Source organism: Myxocyprinus asiaticus, chromosome 8 (assembly GCF_019703515.2).
Source record: "Myxocyprinus asiaticus isolate MX2 ecotype Aquarium Trade chromosome 8, UBuf_Myxa_2, whole genome shotgun sequence".
Classification (NCBI taxonomy): domain Eukaryota; kingdom Metazoa; phylum Chordata; class Actinopteri; order Cypriniformes; family Catostomidae; genus Myxocyprinus; species Myxocyprinus asiaticus.
In genome coordinates, this window is record NC_059351.1 from 15182645 (window position 1) to 15206430 (window position 23786).

General features: G+C 36.6%; 1 protein-coding gene across 5 annotated transcripts in view; it reads left to right on the plus strand.

The window, feature by feature from the left end:
* LOC127445424 (uncharacterized) overlaps positions 1-23786 on the plus strand; it is a 31660-nt gene that overhangs the window by 6223 nt on the left and 1651 nt on the right. For 3 of the 5 annotated variants that reach the window (XM_051705490.1, XM_051705487.1, XM_051705491.1), the window contains 11 exons: positions 1739-1900; positions 7925-7978; positions 8634-8676; positions 8812-9028; positions 9442-9521; positions 12401-12508; positions 12610-12690; positions 21339-21443; positions 21639-21760; positions 22061-22183; positions 22581-22629. In XM_051705490.1, coding sequence (XP_051561450.1) covers positions 1739-1900; positions 7925-7978; positions 8634-8676; positions 8812-9028; positions 9442-9521; positions 12401-12508; positions 12610-12690; positions 21339-21443; positions 21639-21760; positions 22061-22183; positions 22581-22629 — 1144 coding nt within the window. Of the gene's footprint in view, positions 1-1738; positions 1901-7924; positions 7979-8633; positions 8677-8811; positions 9029-9441; positions 9522-12400; positions 12509-12609; positions 12691-20714; positions 20744-21338; positions 21444-21638; positions 21761-22060; positions 22184-22580; positions 22630-23786 lie in introns of those variants that run through there. The other 2 variants (XM_051705489.1, XR_007897987.1) reach the window with 2 other exon arrangements.

A 23786-nucleotide genomic window follows, 5' to 3' on the forward strand; every position in this document is an offset into this window, starting at 1 on the left:
GGGTTCATTGTCCATTTGGAAGACCCATTTGCGACCAAGCTTTTTTTTAAATTTTTTTTTATTGATTCATAAATTAACACAAGAAATACAACAACATCTATATAATGAATCAAAAACTTTTAACATTAAACCCCACTATATCCCCTCCCCCTACCAAACTCTCAACCCACCCTGACCCCCCCACGAACACCCCTGTGGTCAATGGAATATAGACACACACACACAGAAAACTAAAACAACAACATAAAATAACATACAATAATCAAGTATAATAATAATAAAAATAAAAAACTCTAAATTACTCCCTCCACCGCCCCTCCTTGAGATTCCCTCAAAAATGCTAAATAATTAACCCATTTCTTATTGTAAGTTTCCCTAACCCCCATCCTAATGCTCGACCCCCTCCTCGAAGGCAGCCACCCTCCCCACCTCCACGCACCACTCCGGGAACGAGGGTGCTCCATCCGACTTCCAACTCCTCAAAATAACCTGTACGACCAAGCTTTAACTTCCTGGCTGATGTCTTGAGATGTTGCTTCAATACATCCACATAATTTTCCTTCCTCATGATATTTTGTCACCAGTACCCCCTGCAGCAAAGCACCCCCACAAAATGATGCTGCCACCCCCATGCTTCATGGTTGGGATGGTGTTCTTCGGCTTGCAAGCCTCACCCTTTTTCTTCCAAACATAACGATGGTCATTATGGCCAAACAGTTCAATTTTTGTTTCATTAGACCAGAGGACAGTTTCTCCAAAAAGTAAGATCTTTGTCCCCATGTGCACTTGCAAACTGTAGTCTGGCTTTTTTATGGTGGTTTTGGAGCAGTGGCTTCTTCCTTGCTGAGCAGCCTTTCAGGTTATGTCGATTATAGGACTTGTTTTACTGTGGATATAGATACTTGTCTACTTGTTTCCTCCAGCATCTTCACAAGGTCCTTTGCTGTTGTTCTGGGATTGATTTGCACTTTTCGCACCAAACTATGTTTATCTCTAGGAGACAGAATGTGTCTCCTTCCTGAGCGGTATGATGGCTGCTTGGTCCCATGGTGTTTATACTTGCATACTATTGTTTGTACAGATGAATGTGATGCCTTCAGGCATTTGGAAATTGCTCCCAGTTCTTGGCTGATTTCTTCTGATATTCCCATGATGTCAAGCAAAGAGGCACTGAGTTTGAAGGTAGACCTTAAAATACATCCACAGGTACACCTCCAATTCAGTACACCCCCTATCAGAAGCTGATTGTCTAAAGGCTTGACATCATTTTCTGGAATTTTCCAAGCTGCTTGAAGGCACAGTTAACTTGGTGCATGTAAACTTCTGACCCACTGGGATTGTGATATAGTCAATTAAAGTGAAACAATCTGTCTGTAAACAATTGTTGGAAAAATTACTTGTCATGCACAAATTAGATGTCCTAAATGACTTAACAAAACTATAGTTTGCTAATATTAAATCTGTGGAGTGGTTAAAAAAAGAGTTTTAATGACTTAAGTGTATGTAAACTTCTGATTTCAACTGTACCTTCACTTATGGTTGTAAAAGAAGTGTAATTTACCTCTGTCTGCCTCCTTTTAAATATTGCTAATACCTTAACTGACACTTTAAAGGAATGGTTTGGGTGAGTAAATGGAATAGTTGGGGTGAGTAAATGGCTTGCAAACTTGTTGGTTTGTTATTGAGTTGTCAATTTGTTAATTATCAGTGCAATTTCAATTAGTGGCTTTTTCTCCAGCAGTCTGAACGTGCTGCGTTGGGATGATCCCTTGCTCTCTGCAGTGTTAAAAGGTCAGAATGTCACCGGACAGAAGCATGTCAAAGGTCGAAGGCTTGAAGTCTTGTTTGAATCTCTGAACGTGATTCAAGCGCGAGTCTGTAAACTTCAAAAACAAAACAAGTAAGCCCTTTTTCTTAATGTAATTAGGATTTTTGATGTTACATTTACTGCTGTTTATGAAGAATTGTCTACATTTATTTGTATTTACATTGGTATGATCTGTAAGTATCTTTATATAGGCCTGCATGGAATCTGCAAATCTCCACAAAGCCATTTTTTTTTTTTTAAATTTGAAGCAAATTTTACAACCTGGTGTCATAGAATTATTCAATAACTACAAGTTTGCAAACTGAGTTTTACATGCTACGTTCTACGTTTCGCTGCAGTTTCCCAGTGAAATTAACACTAGAGGTGCTACAACAACGTTTTATTCACTTTCACGCAAATCACAAGTACAACGGCTGATTATGAATTTATAAATACTTATTTTTCGCTCTATTACTCGCATCCTGCTATGTTATACATTTTTACTCTAACACAGGGATGGGCGACTTTGAAGGTGGCGAGGGCCAACATTTTTTTTTCTCCTTTCTACCAAGGAGCCGGATTACAAATATGCACTCACAATGTTCACCCCCTTACTCAATTTCCTCATTGTGGGTAATCTATGCACAACTAATGCAATGTGCTTTTAAAGATTTTGATAACTTTACGTATTTTTTATTTAATATTTATAAAAACATAATTATTATTGTATAACTTGAATATTTACTAAAACATGCAGTTCAAATGTACCAATTCATGTTCAATTGACAAGAATTAGATTTCAAACATACATTTTCAAGAAAATTAATCTCATTTGCATTGTCTGTACATTTGCAAAACACATGAAAACAGACAAGGATCGTATTTTCAATATTTTCAACCCCACCTCATGAAACAGCTTATGGATATTAGTTAAAATCTAAATATTATCGCCTAAATCCAAATATTATCATCAATGACAATACTGGATACAAGAACATAACATTTCAGTGCATTAATACAAAACATTTCAGCACCACACCAGCCTCGCAGCACGCACAAAGTGAACTGTCCCATGCGTCAGAGAAACATTCTCATATTCGCAAGACTTTTCAACAATCAGACAATATCATCTCAATAGCGAAACTTTAAAGTTTCTCCCTCTGACAATGACTTTTTAGTTTTACGCAAGCATGAGCGTAACAGAATAAGACGTCTTTGGTGTCACAGATTTTGTAAAAAGTTTTGATACCGATATATTTTACCCTTACATCTGTGAGGAGTGCAGATCTGGCAGCACTGGTGTACGCATCTCTCATACTGTGCATCTCTTTGATCAGTGGTGTAATGGCGAATCAAGCTGAAATCTTTCATGACAGATTTTGTATCCAGGCAAACAAAAGGCATGGGTTTACCCTGCGTACATCAACGTCAGTGCGCACTAGCTCGCTGACTAGCTGAGGTAAAATTTTGCTCAATTTACCTTACAAATGATGAACAAGTGTGAGATGTTGCATGCTAGAATCCTAAAGTGATCAGCAGGTCTGCTAAGAACAAGCGACCTCTTCTGGTGGATAGTTATAGTTATCTGCTGGTTGATAACCTGTATCTGCGGGTAATTTAAAAGGAATTAAATCAATTTGGTGAAAAATAAGGCCATTAAAATGTATTCAGTCTTAAATGACAATACTTGAGGTATTATTATTATTATTTTGTTTGTTTGAACATTTCCCTCATTGGACTGTAAGGTTGAATGAAAACCTTACGAATGAAAACCTTTCACGCCTCACAGATAGCAGAGAATAGAGTGGGCGTGCAGTTTTCACGTGTACGTTCAGCGTATATATGCACTGATCCCATGAGTGCTGCTCCGGACTCTAGATATTCCCCATTCATTTTCTCCATTGTCATTTCAACATTAACAGACTGGGCGATTACACATTTCACCAAGTTGTATCGGATCTTTCAACATACCTCAGAGGTTCATTCATGTTTTATTCGTGCTAGAAGCTGAAGAGAGAGCGCGCAGTGCCCCGCTCTGTTTGAATGGCCAGCTACCGCAATCTGTCACAGGCACCATTAAAGAGTATAAATACAACATTTATTGTTTGAATTTCGAGAACCGTGACATCATTTAAAAGCTTAAATTAAAATTATGTTTCTCCAGAAAATTACATCTGACTAAAATGATGGAGTGTGACACAATTTGTGCATCTGTAGTTGTAACCGGTGCTGTCCTGTGCTTTTACTCTGAGTTGGTGTGTGTGTGGAGATAATGAGACGAGATGCCAGTGACATCCTTTTCAAAATAAAAGACCCACATTGAATTAACTCATTTTGAAGTTAATAAACTCAGCAAAAAAAGAAACGTCCCTTTTTCAGGACACTGTATTTTAAAGATAATTTTGTGAAAATCCAAATAACTTTACAGATCTTTATTGTAAAGGGTTTAAACAATGTTTTCCATGCTTGTTCAATTAACCATAAACAATTAATGAACATGCACCTGTGGAACGGTTGTTAAGACACTAACAGCTTACAGATGGTAGGCAATTAAGGTCACAGTTATAAAAACTTAGGACACTAAAGAGACCTTTCTACTGACTCTGAAAAACACCAAAAGAAAGATGCCTAGGGTCCCTGCTCATTTGCGTAAACGTGCATTAGGCATGCTGCATGGAGGCATGAGGACTGCAGATGTGGCCAATAAATTGCAATGTCCGTACTGTGACGCCCAAGACAGCGCTACAGGGAGACAGGAAGGACAGCTGATCGTCCTCGCAGTGGCAGACAATGTGTAACAACACAGGAACACATCCGAATATCACACCTGCGGGACAGGAATAGGACGGCAACAACAACTGCCCGAGTTACACCAGGAACTTACAATTCCTCCATCAGTGCTCAGACTGTCCATAATAGGCTGAGAGAGTCTGGACTGAGGGCTTGTAGGCCTTTTGTAAGGCAGGTCCTTACCAGACATCACCGGCAACAACGTCACCTATGGGCACAAACCCACCTTCGCTGGACCAGACAGGACTGGCGAAAAGTGCTCTTCACTGACAAGTTACGGCTTTGTCTCACCAGGGGTCATGGTTGGATTCACGTTTATCGTCGAAGGAATGAGAGTTACACTGAGGCCTGTACTCTGGAGCAGGATCGATTTGGAGGTGGAGGGTCTGTCATGGTCTGGGGCGGTGTGTCACAGCATCATCGGACTGAGCTTGTTGTCATTGCAGGCAGTCTCAACGCTGTGTGTTACAGGGAAGACATCTTCCTTCCTCATGTGGAACCCTTCCTGCAGGCTCATCCTGACATGACCCTCCAGCATGACAATGCCACCAGCCATACTGCTTGTTCTGTGTGTGATTTCCTGCAAGAGAGGAATGTCAGTGTTCTGCCATGGCCAGCGAAGAGCCCGGATCTCAATCCCATTGAGCACGTCTGGGACCTGTTGGATCGGAGGGTGAGGGCTAGGGCCATTCCCCCCAGAAATGTCTGGGAACTTGTAAGTGCCTTGGTGGAAGAGTGGGGTAACATCTCACAGCAAAAACTGGCAAATCTGGTGCAGTCCATGAGGAGGAGATGCACTGCAGTACTTAATGCAGCTGGTGGCCACACCAGATGCTGACTGTTACTTTTGATTCAGGAACACATTATTCCATTTCTGTTAGTCACATGTCTGTGAAACTTGTTCAGTTTATGTCTTAGTTGTTGAATCTTTTTATGTTCATACAAATATTTACACATGTTAAGTTTGCTGAAAATACAAGCAGTTGAAAATGAGGACGATTCTTTTTTTGCTAGTTTACAAACATGAATTAGTGTAAAAAGTTAGGTCAATATTTTACAACAGAGATTATTTTAGGATATCGCACGATATGGTGAAATTTTATATTCAAAAGCATAGACCTGGAAGAGTGAATTAAAGTAACAGGGTGCTGTTCCATCGACTTGTCAAAGCCAAGTCATTATACAAATCTAAAAACGTGACAGAATCACGGAAAAGGAGATGACGGTGTTTAACCAGATTTGAAATGAGGAACAATGTAAACTGTTAAATAAACACTGCCCTTTCCACCAAAATAAAGGCTCCAAGTCTGCCAAAATAAAAGCTCCAAGTGAAGAAGTACATACTACAGAAATATATTACTGTTATATAAAAACAAATCTAATCCTCAAAATTATATTAATTCAATTTTATATTATAATAATAAACTTGAAAGGAACCCACAATGAAAATATTATTAATATAATAAAATAATATTCAAATGGGTTCCAAAAAAGTGAGTGAAATTGTATTGTAAGTTTTGCACATACTGTTAATTAACAAATGTTTTAGTAAAAAGATACAGTATGTTGGTAAATACTGCTTTTTATTAGGCGAACTGAATTGCTGTATTGGTGCAAATAAATAAAAAGCAACTGATCCATTGCAAGCTGAAGTTATGTGGTGTCTAAGAACAGTGGTAAAGCACCACTCATTCAGGTTGAACGAAGAATTTGTATTTTCAAACAGTATTCCCCAATATAGCAAAAAATATAGCTCTAAAGAAAAAAGTTTCACAGGTGGCATGACAGAATATATATATATATATATAAATTTTATTTGGTGAAGGAGAAGCTTGTTGGTAGTGTCAGTAATGCAGGGCCATTTGTGCTCCTGTTTGATGAGCCTCAGTGAGTGCACTAAAACAAAAACAAGTGGATGTTTATGTAAAATGTTTGGAGTGACATCCAGTTAAGGTACCTTGTTTATAGTAATGAACAAGCTTAAGTAGTGAACTTTAATAACTACTGTAGATGTCTGCATAAAAGTACACACAGTAAGCATACAGTATCAAACCAGCCCTTTACTCTTGCATTAGCAACATGTCATTTTAATATGTGACTTCATGTTGCATCTAGTGGTTATTATGTATATGTATAAGTATATGCATTAACCCAGCTAGTGATTGAAGTAACGAGCAAGTCTTGAATATTCTTGAGAAGGGTATTAAAAAGTATTAAATTGGATGAGCTGATACCTGCAGATACCCTGTAGCTGTAATAACATTATAGCCTGAATGCAATCTTTACATAATCCCTTTTTCAATTAACTAAAATCAATCCTCAGTCTTGTCCGACGGGCTGTATTCAACGACACTGGGCTGCCAGTTGCCCACCCCTGCACTAACGCATAACATATTTGTATGCTTGTTTTACAGACCCAACTACAGTAACACACCTATTACATTGAGATTAGCTTGCTCGGTAGCTCACCTACTGTATTAGAGCGTTGGACTTTAGACTTGGAGACCGAGGTTTGAACCCAGCCAAAGACGCTTTAAACGAAAGAAGCATATACTATTACTATAGAAGTGACACAAAATGTGCTTTTCTTGTCAAATTTGCATTTTAAAGCACTATTGGTTAGGTTTAGGTGTTTTAGGATGTGTGTTTTGTTTACCTCTCATTTATCTTTTAGGGCACTTTTGGTTAGGTTTAGGCTAAAGTTTAAGGTTAAGGAGGTAAGTTTTACACATTAAAACAGCCATCTAAAATTCACCCTAAAAACATAATTTCACTGGGGTTTGGCAAAATACAGGCTTGTGGTAAGGCAAAATTATTAGTAAATAATGACTTAAATTTTGTTTTATTTTTCACACATCCCAATTGTATGACTATCAGAAGACTTGGGGATATGGTGCACGAGTCAAATTAACTTTTCTTATACTTTTATAGTGCATTTTTGGTGTTTTGTCTTTCTTGGAGCTTGACAGCTGTGGTCACTAAGAACTACTATGAGCTTCATAAAGATTTTTCAAAATCTCTCTTTTTGTGTTGCATTGAAAAAATGACAACTTATGGATTTGTAACAACAGAAGAGTTAGTAATTGTTGTCAGAATTTAAATCTCTGGTAATTAGACAACACTTTCAGTTGCTAATAATAGTGTAGAACTCTCAGCTATGTTTAACATGTTTTACCATATTTAAATCTATTCCTTGGATTTCCCCTTGCAAACAGCGCAGACAATCTGGGGAAAAGTCTCCAGACTTTTGTGGTTCTATAGGAAAGAAAGATGATTATGAGAAAGTGTGCTGAAGAAATGTGTTTTTGTGTATTTTGTGTTTATTAGGTACCGTGAACTGGCACGCTATCTCAAAGTTGTTAAAAGCACCAACAATCCCATGTGAGTGTCCGCTGCACATTGATGTGTTCTATAAATTGAGACTGACTGATTGTTTTTTTTTTTTTTTTTCTTCTGTTTTTGCATATTATATTTATGTCTTAGTGTCCATTAGCCGAAATGCCTAACTTTTATTTCTGCATTTTGACGCAATAAATTATCATGTAGACTACCACAATAAAAACTTATGTATAATGAATATTTTAATAATAGCAAAATTTATAAATATTATGATTTAAAAAAGAACAAAATTATCATTGATGCATGAAATCAATTATGACAAAGTGGGATGTGTCCAAACATAGATTTGGCATTGACATTTATTTGGAGACTTGATATTAATCAAAAAATCAAGTAAAAAAAAATTGAATATTGCTAAACATGTTGGTTAAGTTATTATTGGTCTTATTAATAATAATTATAAAAATAACACCATTAATGTTGATGAAGGAAATCTTATTATGAATGTTTCCTAATAGAGATTTCGACATCGGTAGACCCGATGCTACAGAACCAAAAACCAATCAAGTAGAAAAGAGTGAATATGGCTAATGCATATTGGTCAAACCGATTATTGGTTTATCTCTACATATAAACATTGCATTTTGTTATTTCTTTTTATGGTGCAATCTTTCAATGGATTTTTATTGGGATTTAGGCTGCAGAGAATGAGAGACTTGGTTCCCCTTTATCTGTGCAAGGTACAATAGAAAAAAGACATTCATATATTCTGTTTTTTAGAAATGTTTTGCTAATCACTTGTTAAATTATACATGTTGTTTGCAGAAATGATTGCCCCTTCTAGAATGCATTTGTGTGTGTGTGTGTGTGTGTAGGTTGGAGACTACAGTGGTGCAGTTCACACCATGTTATTCCCAATGCATAGTGCATCTTGCCCTGCTTCCAGACTGATGCCTCAACAATTCAAAGCTTACCTCAGAATTCTCTCATCAGGCCACGCCCCTGACATAAAACATCAAGAATGTGATTCAGGAACTGGCCTTCTGATTATGCCTGATCCTTTAATGGCCACTGTGTGGACACCCATCGAAGGTAGAGAACAGACTGATGTGATTTTATTGTGCTCTTGAGCAAAGGAACCTACAGGAGTAGTTTACTCAGCCTCATGTTGTTCCAAATCCCTTATGACTTTCTTTTTACGGAGGAACAAAAAAATTACGATATTTTGAAGAACTCCAAGATGCTCTTTTACATACAAGAAAAGTATACAGTGACCAGGGGCAACCAAGCTCCAAAATAGAATTAAAAAGCACCGTAAAAGTAGTCCATATGATTCATGTGCATTATTTCTTCACAATTTATTTTGTGTTGCACTGGAGATAGTCACACAGGTTTGGAACAACACGAGGGTGAGTAAATAAAGACTTGAGTGTTCATGTTTAAATGAACTATTCCTTTAACCTCAATGTTTAATGTATAGTATGGATTCTGTGCCTTCACTAAAGGTTCATTTGTGCTCAAGATGTTGGATGTACTGAAGTTTGCACTGAGGGTTCTGGACTGTAACAGTATTGTTTTTGCAGATGTAAGTACAATCAGTAGTATATTACTGTTTTATTTGACCTTATATTGCATTCTCAAATGCTGAGTTGAACTCCTTTTTTTTTTTTTTTTTTTTATATATATAAGTGGAGCAGTTTATCTTGCTTAAAATTAAATATACTAAAATTAAAATGTTTTATATATATGTACATACACACACACTGGCGGCCAAACGTTTGGAATAATGTACAGATTTTGCTGTTTCGGAAGGAAATTGGTACTTTAATTCACCAAAGTGGCATTCAACTGATCACAAAGTATAGTCAGGACATTACTGATGTAAAAAACAGCACCATCACTATTTGAAAAGTCATTTTTGATCAAATCTAGACTTGGCCCCATTTCCAGCAGCCATCACTCCAACACCTTATCCTTGTGTAATCACGCTAAATTGCATATTTGGTACTAGAAAATCACTTGCCATTATATCAAACACAGTTGAAAGCTATTTGGTTCATTAAATGAAGCATAACATTTTGTTTGTTTTTGAGTTGCCACAGTATGCAATAGACTGGCATGTCTTAAGGTCAGTATTAGGTCAAAAATGGCAAAAAATAAAGGCTTTCTCTAGAAACTTGTCAGTCAATTATTGAACACTACAGTATTCAAAGACAAAGGACAACTAGCTCTAATAAGGACAGAAAGAGATGTGGAAGGCCAGATGTACAATTATACAAGAGGATAAGTACATCAGAGTCTCTAGTTAGAGATATAGATGCCTCACATGTCCTCAGCTGACAGCTTCATTGAATTCTTTGTTCAACACCAGTTTCATGTACAACAGTAAAGAGAAGACTCAGGGGTGCAGGCCTTATGGGAAGAAACAGAAAAACAAACAGAAAAGGTTAGAGTGGGCAAAGAAACAGACACTGGACGACAGATAATTGGAAAAGAGTGTTATGGATCTTAACCCTGTTGAGATTTTGTGGGATCAGCTAGACTGTAAGGTGCGTGAGAAGTGCCCGATAAGACAGCCACATCTATTGCAACTGCTACAGGAAGCATAGGGTGAAATGTCACCTGAGCATCTGGACAAACTGACAGCTAGAATGCCAAGGATCTGCAAAGCTGTCATTGCTGCATGTGGAGGATTTTTTGATGAACTCTTTGAAGTAGTTTAAGAAGTTCTGAAAAAAAAAAAAATTCAAATTGTAATAATTTTTCACATTATTAATGTCCTAACTATACATTGTGATCAGTTGAATGCCACTTTGGTGAATAAAGTAACAATATCTTTCCATAAGAGCAAAATCTGTACATTATTCCAAACTTGTTTGTGTGTGTGTGTGTGTGTGTGTGTGTGTGTGTGTGTGTGTGATATATAATATATCTATATGCAATTTTTTGCCACACCTGCTAGTGACGGCTGAATGAGAATTTACTGTCCATAAATGCAAATCAATATTTCTTTTTTATTTATTTGGAAAGAAGCCATCTGAAAAGATGCTTTGCATCAGGGTCCCTGTCTGGGTCCATTTTCCGAAAATGGCCAACTGACTATGTATCGGTAATAACCCTTACTTATGCAACTGCAGTGAATATTTGCAAAGTTTCCAAAAGAGATGAGCAAGGTTCAGCCAAAGTCACTTTAGGCAGGTCAGGTAATTCGAACAGTGAAATTGAATGAATAGTTCACCCAAAAATTTTAATTCTCTTATCATTTACTCTCCCTTAGGCCATCCCACATGTAAATGACTTTCTTCTGCAGAACACAAAGATTTTTAGGTCCATACAATGGAAATGATTGGTGGCCAAAGTTTTAAAGCTCCAAAAAGCACATAAAGGCTGCATAAAGGAATCCATATGACTCCTGGCATTTCATCCTCCTAAAGCGATTCAACTGATTTTTGGATGAGAACAGACCAAAATATAACTACTTCATTTACTATTAAACTTGACATTAGCACTCTCCTTGGCGATCCTGATTTCAAGCTCGATTACACTTCCTAGTGCTATCTAGCGCTCTGCATGCGTCAAACAATAGGAAGTGTAATCGAGCTTAAAATCTTGATTGTGCCTTGAGACTTCAGTGGCAAGATTTTTTGGTCTGTTCTCACCCAAAATTGATTGGATTGCTTCAGAAGTCGTATGGATCAAACCACTGTGGAGTCATGTGAATTACTTTTATTCTGCCTTTTATGTGCTTTTTGGAGCTTCAAGGTTTTGGTCACCATATGCTTGCATTGTATGGACCAACAAAGCTGAGATATTTATCTAAACGTCTTCATTGTTTTATGCAGCAGCAGAAGAAAGAATGTTGTACTAAATGTGAGAATTTTCGTTTTGGGGTGAACTATTCTTTTAAGAAAAATAACTTCAAAGTTGTTGTTTTAGTGTGGAATTTGTAGTTTCCAGAGACCAGATTTGGGTCACCGGGTAGTAGTAAAGCTGTATCTACTTGAATGGGGAAAGACCGCAAATCTCCAACATTGTCAAGAAAATCTTTCGGTAATGTGTCAAACCAACAATGAAGTCTGACAAAAATTATATCATAAATTTGACTGCTTAGCTCGAATCACGCCCCAATTTTTAATTTTAAAACATTTGTGCGGAATGTGTTTTATAGTAAATAAAACATGCAATCTTTCCATCATAAATGTGACTGGCTCTTAACTGAAAGGTGGGACTTCCATTCATAAAGCCACCCTATAGAAAATTATGATTTGTCCATCTTCAACTTACAATTTCACTAGTGGCCCTTCTCTGTTATAAAGTCTCTGGTGTTGAAGGGGTATACTGTTGTGTAGAGACACAGATAAATAAATTAGGAAACTGATACTGTTGCTTTTAAAATTTCTCTGAGTTTGTTAACATTGCTAGTATGTGCTCTTCAGGTTTGGTGTGTTTGTGTATTTGTTGTAGTCAGAGAGCTGGGTGTATCTGCTCAGTGTTATCAGCTGCAGTTATGTTGCTCCAGATGGGCTCATTGTTGGTGCATTCTATACTGAGCCTGATGTCAACTTTCAAATGGTGAGAGGTGTGTGTGTGTGTGAGAGAGAAAGGGTATTGTGTTGTGTCTGTTTGGAGAGTGTTGATGTGTGATGAAGACATGGTTATGTGTTTCTGTTCAGGTGACCAGAGTTGTTGCCAGTTCAATTCTTGAAGAGCTGACAACTTCCAGCCGTATACACATCCCCAGAACATTTGAGAATGTGAGTTTCAATAAATTAGCTCTTTACAAAGTATTTGTCCATTTAAAATATGAACAATTACTTTTTAACAAAGTATTGCATTTTTTTTTTTTTTTTTTTTTTTTAAATAAAAGTGCTTCCTTACAGATCCTCACAGCATAATTTAAAACACAATATTGATCTTATTTTTGTCAAATAAAGTGGTGCACAACATAGCATCACAATATAAATGAAAACATTGATTAAAACTTTTTAGTACAACAGCAACAACCAACTCTTGTGATATATTGCTTAAATACAGGGCACCCACGGGTCCTTAAAGTCTTACATTTACTTTATAAAATTTAAGGCCATAAAAAGTCTTGAATATCTTAAATTACAAGAAGTCTTAAATTTCATCTTTTTTTGTGATTAACATTTTTTTTATTGATTCGCACATCAAACAAAGAAAAGCAAAACATATATACACAGAATCAACGTTTAACCCCCACTACCACCCCTCCCAATCCCCAACCCCACCCTGACCCTCAACAAACACCCCTGTGGTCACACATGAGCACATACACAAAAAATAAAATAATAATCACACACATTAATAACTACACCTCTCTCCAATGCCCCACCCCGAGAGCCCTCCAAGAATGCTAAATATTTGCCCCATTTCCCAACAAACAAATCCAAATTCCCCAGTCTTCTAGATGACCCTTCTTCAAAAGCCACCACCCTCCCCATCTCCGAGCACCACTCCTGAAATTGGGGCGCTCCAGCCAACTTCCATCCCCTTAAAACAACTTATCTGGTGATCATGACACTGGTTAGGACACAATTTATGTGTTTATTCCCTATATTGATGACTGCCCCATCACCTAAAATTCAGAGTCTGGAGCACAATGAAAAATGAGTGCCCAATACGTCACACACAAAACTCTGAACCTTCAACCAAAATTCTTGGATCTTAACACACCACCAAAAAACATGGGTTGTGTCTCCATCTTCTGATTGGCATCACCAGTAGGTGGGTGTGTCTGTAAGACCAAGCTTATACAATCTAGAGAGGGTCCAATAGAATCGATGTAAAATCTTGAATTGCATAAGGCAAACCCTTGCATCTCTAGATGCAGACTTGATGTTTTATTGAATCCTAGCCCACACTCCCTCCTCCAGTACCAAGTTTAAATCTTTCACCCATAATCTCTTGACAGAAGTTAAAGCTCTGTCCCCCAGACTCAGAATTAGCAGGGAGTAATACACTGTTGCCTCATGACCTTTTCCAAAAGCAGTAATCACCACTTCCAGAGTATCTGCCGCTTTAGGGGGGTGTATGCTACTCCCAAAAATAGTACAGAGCAGGTGGCGCAGCTATAAATACCTAAAGAACTGAAATCTGGGAATCCCAAAATGTTGAACCAAATTTTCAAGCATCTCAACACTCCACTCTCATATAGGTCACAGAGTATATTAACCTCCCTCACAATCTACTCTGATCAGCAGAAAGGGGAATTATTAATACATAATTTTGGGTTCAGTCATATGCTCGAAGCGATATTTAAATAAATGTCCAAATTAAACACTCCGGACACTTTTGTCCATACTGAGTGCGAGATAACGTGGTGTAACTTCTCAGATTAGTTTGATAGAAAGGCTTTGCAATGGCAAAATAGGGGCAAGAACTTCCTGTTCAATACAAAACCAGGGAGGGGCTCTCTCAGGTGGAAGCGACCAATGTGCCAAATGTCTGAGACCGAATGCATAATAATAAAACAAAATCTTGGGTAAGCCTTGCCCAAATTTGTCTAATTTTGTCTATGCAATTTACTGAAATGTAATCTGGGACGTTTACCATTCCAAATGAAGGACTTCGCTATGCTATCAAATTGCTTGAAATAAGAGAGGGGACATCTATAGGGAGAGACTGTAGCAGGTAGTTGAATTTTGGAATACAATTCATTTTAATAACATTAACCTTACCAATCATAGATAAATGTAATGAAGCCCACCTGCCCACATCACTCAAACCTTTAACAAAAAGGGTCAAAATTAACTAAATCGCACGGATTTGCTGGGAATAAAATACCCAAATAAATAATGCCCTGTTTGGGCCTATGGAAGGCACCTGGCTGGAAAGCCGTTACTGGGCAGTACACTGTCAGAGCCAAAGCTTCAATTGACTCTGTATCCTGAGAACTTAGAAAAGGAATGAATAATTCTGTGGAGGCAAGGAATAGATCTAGTAGGATCGGAGATGAATAATAAAATATAATCTGCATAAAGCAGAAGGTTATGCGCCATACCTCCCACCATCACCCCTGGAAAATCATCCTCTTTTCTTATCGTGGCTGCTAATGGTTCCAGGGCAAGACAGAGCAATAATGGGGAAAGAGGGCAACCCTGCCGGGTGCCCCTATCCAGAGTAAAATGATCTGAAATCCATTCGTTTGTACCGCCGCTACCAGGTGTCTATATAGTAACTTAATGCAACCAATAAAAGTATTCCCAAACCCGTACATTTCCAAATTCTTGAAGATAATCCCATTCTATCATATCAAATTGCCTTTTCGGCATCAAGTGAGATGGCAGCGACTGGAGTCTGATCATTCACCACTGACCACATGATATTGATGAAATGCCTAATGTTATCAGAAGAGCTGCGGCCCTGAATAAACCCCACCTGATCTAAATGTATAAGAGATGTCATAACTTAATCAGTTAGCCAAAATTTTTGACAATATTTTAACGGCTAGCTGGATCAGGGAAATTGGATGGTAACTCTTGCACTCGCTTGGATTTTTGTCTTTTTTTAAGAATCGGACTGATCCGGGCTTGCGTCATGGTTGGCAGAAGATTTCCATTCTTTAATGATTCCATATAAACTTCTAGCAAAAGTGGAGCTAGTTCTGTAGCATAAGATCTAAAAAACTCAGCGGCAAAGCCATCTGGCCCCAGAGATTTGCCTGTAGGCAAGGCCTTAATTACCTCGCCAAGCTCCTCCAAGGTTATCTCAGAATCAAGAGAATTGTTTTGCTCAGCCGTTAGTTTTGGAAGTTCTTAATGGTTCCACAAAGTTTCTAATGTTCTCATCAGTAGACAAAGACATGGAACTATAGAGATCAAGAGAGAATTCTTTAAAATAATTATTAAGAGCAAAGGCTGAGGTAAATATTTCACCACCAGCAGATTTCACTGAGAGAATGGTAGAAAAAGACTCTCTTATATATCTAGCCAGACGTTTTCCTGCCTTGTCCCCCACTCAAAATATGACTGTCTTGCCCTGAATAGCCAAAACTCCACCTTCTGCAACAAAATATTATATCTGTATTTCAGTTGGGTTAGTTCTCTGAGGCCATCAGACGACATTCGGTGCTTCAGCTCTGTCTTGGCCCTTTTAATATTCCCTTCCAACTTCACGAGTTCTCGTGCTTTTGGATTTTTAATCAACAACAGATGAAATGAGGGACTTTTTCAGCTTGCTGTGGGGAAAGATGCATTTCTTGAAGAAACACTATCATATTTCTTATGCTTAAGAAGAGAAATAACCTTCCTTCTTTTTATGGGGTGCCCCAACCCATTCACCTTCCACGTGGAGAGAGACAATCCATTCATATTAACATTTGACATTTTGACATAATAGAAAAAATAGATTGTGTGTCAAAAACAAAATTATAAAGACCACATTCCAACATTAGTGCAACAATCAAACCCCAAACTTCCCCCCGAACCAAACAAACAGAAAAAAGAAAAACATGTGCATTAACCACAGTGCCAAATGGCGTCCATTCCTCTAAACTCAAACAGTTAATGTATGCCTACGAGAGCCCCGCGACAACTTTGCCGTTGGATTGCTCAAGTCCGGTGTTTCTATACAAATTGTGTGAGACAGAATTACACAACAAAAGATAATCTCTAAAACAAACTCCAGCCAATAGGCAAATAAACACACAGAATGTGTAGATTCATCCACACAACTGTCCCGAAGGTGTGTTCCTCCACAAAACAAACTCCAGCTGCTAGGTGGAACCAGCAAAAAAAAAAAAGAAAGGAAAAAAAAAAAAGGCGCTCATTTTCCTCGGACAGTCAAACGAATGTTCAGTGAGCCGGCCTATTCGGTTGCTACATGAGTGCAACAAATGACCCAGTCACTCCAATGACTTGCAAGAAATACTCCAGAAAACAAACTCCTGCCAATTGGAGGCATAAGCACAAAGAATGTGCAGATTCACCCACGTGAATCGTTGAGCACGTAAGTGTCTTTTAATGTCTCCAGAGCCCGAGGATTTTGAATTCTTAGTGTGTGCATGTGCAGGGAAGCCCAAGAAAGCACATTTTTATTGAACTGACGATGTTACAGATGTATAAACCTGTTAATCAGAAATGCAAATGGAATTATTTTGCGTCTCTGTAAGCGAACGATGTGCTAACACTCCTGTTTATAATCGACAAAACTCTCAATGTTACAGTTTGCAAGCACGTGAGGTTGGAGCGGTCTTTTGATGCCTTTCAAATCTTTATTTTATACCACTTTGGACAATAATTGTAAAGCTAACAGAACTGCTCAGCTGCTGAGTTACACCTGTTATATCTCCATCTCTCTAGAGCTCCATCTGACATATACAGGTATTTTCTCTGCCATCTGAATAAATTAAACAAATGTATAATATACAAAACAATAATATAATTATATAAATATTGCAATATTAATAATATACATATATATTATCTATATTTAGTATTTGTATATCATCTGTTTTCAATATACATCCTAACTAATTATGCAGCACAAAAAAAATATAAATGTTATTCAGCATATTAAACCTTATTCACAGCAGCGCCATCTTTGATATTTAATGGGAATGACAACGAGACTGTGAGGGATAGACATACAGTCTCTTTGATGAGCTGTGCTGCAGTTTAAAGTGGTTTTTGGATCGTTCCGCAGACAAAACATTGAAAAAATATCTTTTCAAGAACACTCAGTAGACAAAAAAACTCAGATGGGATAAAGGAGCTTTTTACAGCTTTATACAGCTTTATACCGTGCCTGCCATTGACGAGATGGTAAGTCTATCCCTCGTAGCCTCGTTTCCATTCCCATTAAAAATCAAACATGGTGCTACTGTGAATAAGGTCTATTGCATCACGTCTTGCTGGAAAACAAGTGACTAAAGAGAAGGGGCACAATATAGGCTATATACTTTAGGCCAAGGGTTTTCAAAGTGTGGGGTGTTAGAGCATGTCAGTGGAGGTGGGAGAGTGGTAAAAAGTATGAAATAATTAATATATACACTACCGGTCAAAAGTTTTGAAACACTTGACTGAAATGTTTCTCATGATCTTAAAAATCTTTTGATCTGAAGGTGTATGCTTAAATGTTTGAAATTAGTTTTGTAGACAAAAATATAATTGTGCCAACATATTAATTTATTTCATTATAAAACTGAAATTTATTTAAAAAAAAAAAAAAAGTTTGACTTGGACCAAATAATAAAGAAAAACAGCCAATAAGTGCCCAACATAAATTAGAACTCCTTCAATACTGTTTAAAAAGCATCCCAGGGTGATACCTCAAGAAGTTGGTTGAGAAAATGTCAAGAGTACATGTCTGCAAATTCTAGGTAAAGGGTGACTACTTTGAAAATGCTAAAATATAACACAGTTTTGATTTATTTTGGATTTTCTTTAGTCACAACATAATTCCTATAGTTACATTTATGTTATTCCATAGTTTTGATGACTTTACTATTATTCTAAAATGTGAAAATAATAATAATAATAAGTGTTTCAAAACTTTTGACCGGTCGAGCGCGTGTGTGTGTGTGTGTATATGTATGTGTATCAAGTTTTAACTTTTATATTATATTTAAAACATTGTTTAAACAGGTCTGAAAATAATAGGCAGAAAAAAAATATTTATCAAGAATCTTTGTGAAGTTTCTCTGATATTTGTCAAGCCCGCCATCAATTACGTTGTGTCACAAGGAAGGCCCACTGTCTTTGATTTTGAAAACCCCTGCTTTATGCTACTTGCATTCATCATGATTTCATTTAGAGTTTTAATGTTGTTTTATAAAAAACAAAAAAGAAAATGCATAAATGCACAATAAAATATAAAAACATGTCCAGAGACATCCAAGTAGCCTCAGTTGTTTTGTATTTTCCTGCTAATTAATTATTTAATGTGTTTTATTGCAAAAGTGGTCTTAAGCCTTTTTAAGGCCAAATAAAAGAAAAATGTAAGTCTTAAAATTAATTCATTCAAACTTGCAGATACCCTGTAAATATTATTTTTAATAATTACTTTCAATGATAATTATAACAAATTATTTATTATTAATTATAATTATCATATATTATTACTATTATTATTAGTAGTAGTATTACATTTTACTATACATTATTAACATATTTCTGTCACAAGTTGAATTGAGCTTTATTTTGACGTGAATGCTTTTCAGTTTTTGTGTTTTTGACAGTAGCTTCACACCTCCTCTGTATAAGCAGTTGATCATATGACCCAGAGTGATTATTTAGCGCAAAATACTGCAATTTTATTTTAAGTATGTAGACTGCAGGTGCTACACGCTTCACAGTGAATGAGCTTTTTGAGTGATAAGCATAAGAGTGGCTTCACACATTCACTGTAAAGTGTGCAGCACATGCAGACAGTGTATTTATTTAATTAAATTGCATCCTTTTTGTGGAGTAATCACAATTGGTCATGTCATAATTTTAATTTGATTAATTGTGCATTTATTATTTCCTAAATATGTCATTCGTGTGAGCATTTGAAAGCAGTCGTGTGTCAGTCAGAAAGTGTGCGGATATCTAATTGAGTCTATAATTGGTACTAAAGAAACACTGGTATCATGACTTTGTTTTTTTGTTTTTTTTAATCGACTTGGTACCAAAGTACCAGTACTTTTAAAATACCTAGTTTAGATGAAACATACTTTCAACAAATCAACCCAGGGTTCCCGTGGATCCTTAAGTCTTAATGTCTTAAATTCAGTTTTCCAAAATTTAAGGTCATAATAAGTATTAAATATCTTAAAAGATTCAACAAAAGTCTTAATTATCATTTAAAGAGGTCTTAAATTTGGGGCCGGAAAGACAGGAATCCTGATATGACCTAATGTGATTAATGTTAATGTGAACATTAATGTTAATGTTATTAAACTTCAAAAGAAAACGATCTAATTAAATAAATGCATGCACTGCGTCCTCCTTCAGAGTGAAAACGCAGCACTGTATTTTCTCCAGGCACGTGGGGGGCTTGTGAGTGTTTTCAGCTGTTGCAGAGCAGTTCGCAATCATTAGGACATATCGGAAATTTATGACAAGCGATCACTCACTAATGATCAACTGTTGATGATGATGATATAGTGTTGATGAAATATGACAGTTTACTTTTAATTGTTTACGTTGTAATACGTTGTAGATTATTGTAGGAGTGAACATTTTATGTCCCTTATCTATTTGAATGAGCAGTTGGAAACAGTGAAGCACATACATTTTAAAATAAGAGTCCCCAGTGTAAAAAGTCCCCGCTATGAATCAGAGCTTTTTTTTCCTCCGTGGTTATTGGTATTTTGGTTGCACCATAAACTGCATCTGGAAATTAATTCAATATGGACTCTTGTAGCCTCTTTCTGGCCCTCCCCATCACAGGAAGGAATGTCTAAGAACATTAAATATAGGCTAACAGTTTTAAAAACTGTTGGCAGATTAATTGCCTTTCAACACATCATATCAGCAACCATCCAATATCCTCTAATTTGTATTTATTTTTATAATGGTATATAAACCTGTTTTAATGTAATATATATGTGGAAAACATGTCTTGAGTATTTTAAACTTGCATATATCCTACCCTGTTTTACTGTTAAGCATTGTTAAGGCCATGTTGAATGTGTGCCCCTGCCTGTTTAAGAGTGTGATACATGATTTATTTTGAAATTGTGTGGGTTTGTTTTGGGATGGGGATACGGTATTCATTTTGTTTGTTCAGGTCTTGAAAAAGGTCTTAAAAAGTCTTAAATTTGATTTTTCAGACTCTGCAGCAACCCTGCAACCATAGTTGGCAAGTAGATTCAAAATATTTTATGTGAGAACTAAATGCAGAAATATAGTTAAAAATTAAGGCTTATTTTCTATATAAGACTATATTATGGACACTTTCATGGAAATGAATCAAACTTACCAACTCTAAAGCCATTTTTGCTACTGAAGTTTAAATCACAGATGCTATTAAAACATATATTGTTATGCTTGCATACTCCTGAGATGTGAAAGTAGTATAAGGACACGGTCTCTAGAAGCATAATGGCCAAATAAAAAGTGCAATATTTTTGTTGCTTTAATATCACCACCAAAATCAGCATAAATATATTTTGAATTGCCCTAACTCTGAACTCCAACTACTGTTTTGAATTAAGGAAATGGTAGATTGTGGAACTGACACCAGGGGAGCTAGCACCTGTTAATGGCCAATGGGCATGGTTATTGGGTGGCGTCTGTTTATGTCAGTGTACAATTATTGGCAGAATAATTCGAATGGCAGACATATATAGGCTTATCCATTTTATTTGTGTGAATGGTAGCTTCTAAGTATTAAAATATTTAATGTATTTTTTTATTATTGGTGCAGAATGTAAGTTTTATTTCCTTCCCATTAGGATTATCCTGACCAGGCTAGGCTGCTACTAGTCACTCAGGCTTTGGTACTGCGCATTTTCCATTCACAGCTCAGCCCCATTCTGAAAGTCATCATTTCTTTTAGGGTACTGTCTTGGTCTGAGTTTCATACTACTTAAGATTTACAGTACTGCATGTGATGTGTGTGTGTGTGTGTCTGTGTATTTATGTAAGTGTAATACTGTAAACTCTGTTTCAGATGAACAAATGTAAAAATACAGATATTTGCACTGACACAAGTGCAAATTCCTTGGCATAATCATGTGTACTTTTGCTTTCAGTCCAACCGCTGGGCTCTTCGTTGGTTCTTCTACAGTCTGCTGGTGAGGCCAGAAGTGCTGCACTATCTCTTGTGCAGTGTTGTGGAGGAATTGTTGAATGAGCAATACCAACCCATACAGAGGTATCAGTGTATGCTCGCACACAAACTTACCAAAACAGAACAAAAACATTCAGGGTTAAAGATGAAGTGTGTCATTTCTGTGCCACTAGTGCCCCAAATAGAACTGCAAAAATTACTTTTCAAACAGAACAATGGTTTGATAGTAAAATCAACCTACGAATGTCTTCCTTAAAGATGTCTATGTATGATAATCTTTAGTTTTGTTTTTTGTTTCTTTTTACATTACCCTATCAACACCCCCCCCCCCCCTAAATGCATGGTACATGCACAACTTGATTCTATATCTGTTGATCACCTCAGAAAATGGACCGAAACGGAGCATTCCCTGATTGCATACTTCCTCTGCCTGTACTTCCTGGAGAACAGTGTGGCACTAGATCTTGGCTCCTATCCCACCAATAACTTGCTTGCTACTTGGAATGAGTAAGAAGCAGCAATCAATCACTATAGTATTTTTTTTGTCATGCCATGTCAGACTTGTTTTTTTATTACATAAATCTGTAGATATCTTTCATTTGTTGATGTGTTGAAGCACTGATGGTTGTTTAGTATAACAATTTAGATACATGAAAATGATAATAGATGATATTTAATAAAATATCTAAGTTTTATTAGACTTTTTCGATATTCCTCGTAACCCTTGTCTAGGGGGACATAAGGAAAAGGATGATTGGGTGATGAAACCTGATGGCCACTAAAGCATCAACACAGCAATTGAATTTAACTCTGTTTAAATGAAAAGTACACATTGCATGAACATACCATGAAATTCAATTTGTCATCATTTTACAAATCCACTGTTTGCTGTCCATGATTTCAGATTGCACTTCCCTTGGCAACTTGGCTTGAGACTGCATCTTGAATACAATGTAAGAATCTCTTCCCTTAATTCAAATGTCTACAAGAGAGAGGCATTGCCACAAAGATTGTAGAATCTTTCTTTGAGTTTTAAAAAATTTATAATGAACAGGCATTTGTAAACTCAAATCTGTGTAAATTAGGGGTGGGCAAGAGAACTCTGAAGAGACAGCAATGATCCATCATGACAATGCAATAACTGAATGACTTTCAACAAGTTTTTCAACTTCAACTTGTAATTTTGAGTTTGACTAACTCGGGTCAACCATGTCCAGGGCTCCAGACTAAAAAAATTACTTAGGAGCCATTGGCTCCTAAACTGAAACATTAAAGAGCCAAATGGCTGTTTTTAGTAGACAACTCACAGATTTTCTCTATTTAAATTGCTGTTCAGAAACAAGATAGAAAGCTGAAGAAAAGTCAGCTGATAACCCATTTGAATGTTTAATAAACAGTATAAATAGTTGAGAAGATAAGTCTGAATTCCATTTTGTCTCATAATTGTTCATACCCCTTTCATAATTTATACAAATATAAAAGATAAGAGATTTTTTTCATTTAGTACTGCTCTTCAGAATCTACATTACATATATTTAAATAAAGTATAGTATGCATATAGTAGTGTATTGTTTTCTTGAGCATCAATGAATGTTTGCACCTTGTGTAATAGTTGTGTACAAGTCCCTCAATTGTCCCAAGTGTCAAAAGCTTGATTATTTATATATATATATATATATATATATATATATATATATATATATATATATATATATATATATATATAATATTTTAATTGTTTTAAAAGATTGCCTCAATCTTTCTTTACTGTTACCGGTTGGCCCCAGACACAGAGACTACAAAAGTGCAAATTAAATGAAATCCCAGATGCAGTTTATTGTGCTACTTCAATCCCAATCAGTAATTACCAGAAGAAAAGTGGTACACAATACAGGACTTTTCATTATAAAAGTGAGCTCACTGATGGCTGATTCGCTGAGAGAGTGAATCTGATTCAAACTGCTAACCTGAGCTCCTGAGTTCAAACTCTCCGTTCTTTTCGGGTGTTTCATGTAGAAGATCCGGTTCAAAAGAGTAATTTGTTCACGACTCTCTCGCGCTGCATTTGTTGTTGCGTGCGGTGCAGCGAGCTTATCAGAAACAGAATGGG